This window comes from Dendropsophus ebraccatus, chromosome 8, assembly GCF_027789765.1.
Source record: "Dendropsophus ebraccatus isolate aDenEbr1 chromosome 8, aDenEbr1.pat, whole genome shotgun sequence".
Taxonomy (NCBI): domain Eukaryota; kingdom Metazoa; phylum Chordata; class Amphibia; order Anura; family Hylidae; genus Dendropsophus; species Dendropsophus ebraccatus.
In genome coordinates this window covers 13,141,475-13,149,123 of record NC_091461.1, presented here as the reverse complement: position 1 = coordinate 13,149,123, position 7,649 = coordinate 13,141,475, and the positions used below count along the sequence as shown (strand labels likewise).

General features: G+C 44.9%; 1 protein-coding gene across 1 annotated transcript in view; it reads left to right on the top strand.

Annotated features, from left to right (window-relative positions):
* The first annotated feature begins 12 nt into the window (after positions 1–12).
* CFAP58 (cilia and flagella associated protein 58) overlaps positions 13–7,649 on the top strand; it is a 47,650-nt gene continuing 40,013 nt past the window's right edge. Inside the window, exons 1-3 of the mRNA XM_069978821.1 lie at positions 13–95; positions 2,881–3,162; positions 6,993–7,141. Of these exons, the coding sequence (XP_069834922.1) occupies positions 87–95; positions 2,881–3,162; positions 6,993–7,141 (440 nt within the window). The 5' untranslated portion in view covers positions 13–86. The remainder of the gene's footprint in view (positions 96–2,880; positions 3,163–6,992; positions 7,142–7,649) is intronic.

Sequence of the window (7,649 nt, the reverse complement as noted above, 5' to 3'; positions counted from 1 at the left end):
GGGCGCCGTCTGCGCATGCGTATACTCGGTTGCCTGGTTACAGAAGGACGCGCACAAGACTCGCACTAAAATACAGACAGGGCATCATGACTGAGGTGAGAGATGGGGGGCGGCCCGGTAGCGGGGGGCAGGGGGGGGGCACTGTGCCGCAGCTACTGCCCGCCTTATGTGCGGCTATGTTCACAGTTTCTTGGACTCTGCCCCCTCTCTTTTTAATGGCAGTCCATTCCATAGTTCACACGCTGCGTTTCTCTAACATATTTGAAATCTGTGCCCTTGATGTGGAGTCTGTGAAAATGTAGTGCCAGGAGCAGCGCCAATGTAGTGCTATGTAGTGTGAGGGGCAGCAGCGCCAATGTAGTGCTATGTAGTGCCAGGAGCAGCGCCAATGTAGTGCTATGTAGTGTGAGGGGCAGCAGTGCCAATGTAGTGCTATGTAGTGCCAGGGGCAGCAGCACCAATGTAGTGCCATGTAGTGTGAGGGGCAGCAGCACCAATGTAATGCTATGTAGTGTGAGGGGCAGCAGCGCCAATGTAGTGCCATGTAGTGCCAGGAGCAGCGCCAATGTAGTGCTATGTAGTGTGACGGGCAGCAGTGCCAATGTAGTGCCATGTAGAGCCAGGGGCAGCAGCGCCAATGTAGTGCCATGTAGTGTGAGGGGCAGCAGTGCCAATGTAGTGCTATGTAGTGCCAGGGGCAGCAGCACCAATGTAGTGCCATGTAGTGCCAGGAGCAGCGCCAATGTAGTGCCATGTAGTGTGACGGGCAGCAGCGCCAATGTAGTGCCATGTAGTGTGAGGGGCAGCAGTGCCAATGTAGTGCTATGTAGTGCCAGGGGCAGCAGCACCAATGTAGTGCCATGTAGTGTGAGGGGCAGCAGTGCCAATGTAGTGCCATGTAGTGCCAGCAGCAGCAGTGCCAATGTAGTGCCATGTAGTGCCAGCAGCAGCAGTGCCAATGTAGTGCCATGTAGTGCCAGGGGCAGTAGTACCAATGTAGTGCCGTAAAGTTAATGTTGTGCCAGGGACTGCAGCACCACCAATGTAGTGCCATGTAGTGTGAGGGGCAGCAGCACCAATGTAATGCTATGTAGTGTGAGGGGCAGCAGCGCCAATGTAGTGCCATGTAGTGCCAGCAGCAGCGCCAATGTAGTGCCATGTAGTGTGAGGGGCAGTAGCGCCAATGTAGTGCCATGTAGTGTGAGGGGCAGCAGCGCCAATGTAGTGCCATGTAGTGTGAGGGGCAGTAGCGCCAATGTAGTGCCATGTAGTGCCAGCAGCAGCGCCAATGTAGTGCCATGTAGTGCCAGCAGCAGCGCCAATGTAGTGCCATGATTCCCGCACTGCTGCAACTGCTTTATGACTGCATGCAAGTGATCAGGGGCAGAGGTACAGCCAGGGGGCGCCACTGTGCATGGAAGACTGCGACATGTACCCCTCATTCTCAGGATGCCATAGGTCAGACACTTACGTAGTGATATCTTATACTTTATACTATAGTGATATCTTATACTTTATACTATAGTGATATCTTATACTTTATACCCTATAAAGATGATCTGCAGTAAGAACCACTTTAAATATTTATTCATTAACCCTTCCAGCTCCATAGTGAATAATGTATGCCATACAGAGCTCAGTTGGTAGCGCCCATAGGAGTCCAGGACACCACCAGGTGACAGATAGTGATATCCCAGGGTTAAAGGGATATCCTATAATAACATCTTAGCACCAAGGGCAGCCGGGCAGACTTATCAAGGCTGGAGGTTCATATGCCCCCCCCCATAGCGCCCGCCAATAGGCCGTTTTTACATCATTGTGGAAATAAGGATATGCCATGCTCCTGTGTCAACTGTCAGTATGACCGCCAGGCTTCCGCTAAAAATACCCAGAGCGAAGAAATCTCCACTCCAGGTAGTTTAAAGGGGCAGTTCACAAAAAAATATTCTTTCAAATAACAAAAAAAATATTCTTTCAAATCAACTGGTACCAGGGATTTGTAATCTATTTATATTACAAAACCTCTAGTCTTCCAAAACTTATCAACTGCTGTATGTCCTGCAGGAAGTGGTGTTTTCTTTCCAGTTTGACACAGAGCTCTCTGCTGCCACCTCTGTCCATGTCAGGAACTATTCAGAGCAGGAGAGGTTTTCTATGGGGATTTGCTGCTGCTCTGGAAAGTTTCTGACATGAACAGAGGTGGCAGCAGAGAGCACTGTGTGAGACTGGAAAGATTACACAACTTCCTGCAAGACATACAGCAGCTGATAAGTACTGGAAGACTGAAGATTTTTTTTTTTAGCAGAAGTAAATTACAAATCTCTGGCACTGTCTGGTACCAGTTGATTTGAAAGAATTTTTTTTTTTGGTAAACAATCCCTTTAAACAGTTTTTCCCACCAGCAGCCCATGTGTGTAACCACAACATTTATGTCTAGAGGACTGAGGCTGAGGCTAGCCAAGTGCAACATCTGCCGCCAGATCAGACACTCATCGTTCATGGATAGATGATAAGTGTTATTGGTAGGAAAACCAACATAAGGATGTGTGCGATATTATAATTCAGCTCCAAAGGGACTGAGCTGCAATACCACACCCAAACACTGGACAAGAGGGGTGCTGTTTCTAGAAGAAAGCGGCCATGTTTTAATAATTCTGCCCTTGAGAGGGCATCAATCCCGGCTTAGCTACATGGTCTTAGTAGATAGTATCAGACATGATCAGCTTTCAGTGCATGATGAGAGTTGTAGTTAAACTTGGATGCCACCACTGATCCCTGGTGTCCAGCCAGGGCCCACAGGGTAGCGTTGGAGGTCCTATCAATGATATGACATTTTATTCTCCTCTCCCCCTTATAATTATTATTATAATATTTTATTAGGAAAAGCCGGAGAAGAGCCTGATGGATGAAAACGCCTTTGAGGCCCTGGAGAAAGACTTCCAGGAGGTGCTAAACGAGCTGACGGGAGACAAGAGCCTGGACCGCTTCCGGATTGAGTACGAGAAGCTCCACGGGGTCCTGAAGAAATCCTACGAGAACGAGAAACGCCTGATGGGCAAATGCCGGGAGCTGAACGCCGAGATCGTGGCCAACTCCGCCAAAGTGGCCACCGCCCTGAAGCTGTCTCAGGAGGATCAGTCCACCATTGCATCCCTGAAGAAGGTAACAGCTCCTCCACTACAGACAGACCATATCACAGGCTTAGATACACTGCACAGTATCACAGCGGTCACACAAGGTGAGGTTAGATACACCAGATGAGCAGGCAGCATGGCAGGGGGAGGTACACCAGATTGCAGTACACACCAAACCGATAATGTTAGATTAAGAATTGATCATATTTAACCGGCTTAGATACATTGGTTCAGCTCAGTAGACAGTGTTAACATTATAGGATTAGGTAGAGAAGCTCTGCAGGTTGTTTCACACATGATCAGCTTAGCTACAACAGTATACAGTATCACACATTATAGACTTAGATATTTAAAGCGACTCTGTACCCACAATCTGACCCCCCCAAACCACTTGTACCTTCGGATAGCTGCTTTTCGACCATGATCTGTCCTGGGGTCCGTTTGGCAGGTGATGCAGTTTTTTTTTTTTTTTTTCACAACATTTTATTGAAATTTTCAGAATATAATACAATATAGTACTTGTAAGAATAAAGAATAAAAATAATGTAGAGTATCCAATGACATCAAACACTCAATTAGAATAATATCACATAAAATAATTATGAATATATAAATGTAACAATATACATTGTTGTTATGATATATAATGACAACTTAGGTAACAGTCAGCGGTAGACAAATAGGAAGTAAAGAAACAGTCAGATTATAGTTATGTATATGAAGTAAGGAATCCTAATAATTTTAGTCGTTAAATGGAAATAACATACAAATTTATTATATTGTATACAGTATGTATGCATGAGATATTGTATACAACCAAATAAAATCATATTGATCAGTAAGAAAATCTGAACACAAAGCAATTTGTAGAATCGTTGATATAAAAAACATATATCTGACTTTAAAAAATATTTAAAGTATAGTATTAGACACTCATCATAAAATTATATGCAAAAAAAATTAAGCATAATATATAATATAAATCATAAAAATTATAAAAATAAAAATCATATTAAAAGGAAATATGAATCAAAGGGGGAGGGGGTTTGCCAGCCAGCCAGGTCGTAAGCGTTTAAACTATGGTAACTTTAGATTTCCGAGAGAACCTGCTAGTTCCTGAGTATAATACCAACGTGTATGTCGAAATTTTTGCATCAACGAATGTCGTTCAAAAGTAGAAATAAAAGACCTATTATATTTTCTGTGCCCGTTAATGCATTGGGAACATCATACTTCATTAATAATTTAATTTGTTCCATAACTTCGGATAGTGTTGGTGGGTCCTTCTCCAGCAAATGTCGTAATATACATTTTTTGAGTGAGAGTATATATAGGTGAGGACCGGGGATAGTCAGGACCCCTAGAGACGGGTTATCAGAAGAAAGAGGAATATTATGGAACAGACATTGCAAAGGTTCTAATGGTATATCATTTTCAAAAATAGTTTTGATCTAAGATAGAGTTTCGGTCCACACTGGCTGAATAGATGGACATGACCATATGCAGTGGTATAAATCGGCATTGTGTAGATCACATTTTGGACATGAGCGGAGATAGTTCGGGGGAGGATTAGCGTAAGGGATATTGAAAGCATAAGTGGCTTTGTGTAAGAGACGTAGATGCATCTCTCTCCAATCTTCGCTAGTTATAATAGTACGTATGATTTTCAGACCTGTAAGAAGCTGCGATCGTAGGGAAGGTGAGGGTAACTGGGTACTCCAATGGTTAAACAGATTCTGAGAAGTATGAAATAGTACCACTTCTTTTAGGGAGGCATATATATTTGATAATTTATCATAGCGAGAGGGAGGACCCACCAACACATCTAAACCATTGCTTCTCTTCACGGAGGCAAAATTTTTTACTAGAGAATTATAGTAGCTTCTAATTTGATAGTATTGAAGAATTTGAGATGGAGGAAGATCCCAAAGTTGACTAAGTTTTTCCCAGTGATGCAGTTATTGTCCTAAGAAACAACTTTTAAACTTGCAGCCCTGTGCCCAATGGCCGTGGCTTAGAATATCTGTGCCCTAACTTTGCACCACCCCTCCATCCCTTCTTCCCGCCCTCTTTAAAAGCAGCTATCTGTAGATACAAGGGGTTTTGGGGGGGGGGTCAGATTGTGGCTACTGAATCGCTCTAAGTTCAAAAGCTCAGTATCACATATGTTCGGCTTAGCTACATGGTCTCTGTAGAAAGTATCACAGCACACAACCATATATTATTACTTGGATACTTTGGCCAGATAGATAGTATCACATGATAGGCAGATACCTCAGCTCATCAGACAGTATAATGTAAGGCAGCTTGGATACCTAAGCTTGCTCATAGAGGTGGATACAACAGCACAGTAGACAGTATTGCATATGATAGGCTTAGATACATCAGCTTAGCAGATAGTATCAAACATGATAGGTTTAGGTATAACAGTTAAGCAGAAAGTATCTCATATGATCAGCTTGGATACATCAGCTTAGCAGACAGTATCACACATCATAGGTTTAGCTATAACAGCTTAGATGACAGTATTGCATATGATGAGCTTGAATACATCTGCTCAGGAACACCTCAGCAGACAGTATCACACATGACTAGCTAAGATACAGCAGTTCCTTGCACATATACTCCATGGTGCCCATCACCACCCTCCTCCTCCATCTTTCTGCTTCTTGTTTTCCAGCCATTGGTGTTATTTTCCAGGTGACATCTTTTTATCTTCGTCCTCCCGGACGTCTCATATTTAATTACTCCGCAGGTTCTCCCATTAAAAGCCCATATTGCGCCGGCAGCGGGAGATGACATTTTTTTTGTGCTTTTTTTATTGTGCACAAAACTATTAACTAGTTACTCTGGAAATGAAATCACATTTCCCTCCGCTCTGTAATTCTATGTAAAATGCCCTGGGTGCAGGAAGCCATCAGATGAGCGCCAGGCGCAGGTGATGGGAATGTTAATTCCCCGGATTACAGAGAGACTAATGAAACCTACAGGACATGAAGAGGAGGGCGCAGCTATCACAGTTATCCCGCCAGATGAGCTCGCCATCGCTGCTGCCGCTTCCAGCCACGGCTGATTTCTAATTTTGATGATATTCAGATGTTACAGAATACTAATAGGATTAAAATCACCGGTATAATGGCGGCGGCTATCATTGTCCTACTTCATAATCTTCTCTTCTATATATCGCCAGAGTAGTAATTGTGGGAATAAGAGGAGGCATTGATATGGGAGCTGAAATAATGGCGCCATCAGGCGAGGTGACAGTAAAAAAAAAATCACAGGGAAAGGGAGGGGGCAGCGCGGAAATTAAGAATCTGGTTCTCTGAGCAGCTGAAAATCTATCAAAATATCCTTAAAAATACAACATGTCAACCAGGGGCAGAATCCTCTAGAGTCAGGGGGTGGAATCCTCTAGAGTCAGGGGGCGGAATCTTCTAGAGTCAGGGGGGCGGGGTCCTCTAGAGTCAGGGGGCAGCGTCCTATAGAGTCAGGGGGTGGTATCCTCTAGAGACAGTGGGCGGAATCCTCTACAGTCAGTGGGCGGAATCCTCTAGAATCAGCGGGGGGGGGGGGGGGGGGGGGGTATCCTCTAGAGTCAGGGGGGTGGAATGCTCCAGAGTCAGAGGGCGGAATCCTCTAGAGTCTGACATAGATACACAACATTCTGGGCAGATCAGACCTGTAGAGAGGAAGGAAATCATCCAGTCATAATTCACAGATTAGGCATTGTTATTACTGTTGTGTGTATAGAGTGTGATCTGATTTAGAGGGGGATTCCATGAGCTGAAAATATTTCACATTTATTTGTACTAGTGATTATTTTGACCTCTTCATATCTGTCTTTTGAATGCGTCTCAGGAGATAGAAAAAGCTTGGAAGATGGTGGATTCGGCCTACGAGAAGGAACAGAAAGCAAAAGAAACTATTCATTCCCTGAAGGAGGAAATCAACAATCTGAGCAAACTGGTGGAGCAAGGGTCCGGGATATCTGTGGGCCAAGAGCACAGGCAAGATGCTCATAAACATTCATGTATATATGTCTGTATAACTCAGTGTCCTGTCCCCTCTGGCAGCTGTACATACAGTCCCCAGTAATTCCCATAGTCAATATCTTCTCCTTCTCAGCAGCTGTTAAAGGGGTAGTGCGGCGGTAAACAATTATTCACAGAATAACACACATTACAAAGTTATACAACTTTGTAATGTATGTCATGTCTGTGAATGGCCCCCTTCCCCGTGTCCCACCACCCCCGCACGTGTACCCGGAAGTGTGGTGCGCTATACATACCTGTCACGTGCCGACTCGTCTTCGTCTTCGGCCGAATTCCTCCGAGCGTCCTGAGTGCCGGCTGCCCTCTGCCGCGTCATCGGCTGCTCAGCCGCGATTGGCTGAGCATAACTGTGCTCAGCCAATCGCGGCTGAGCATAACTGTGCTCAGCCAATCGCGGCTGAGCATCTGATGACGCTGAAGAGGGCGGACGGCACTCAGGACGCTCGGAGGGATTCGGCTGGGC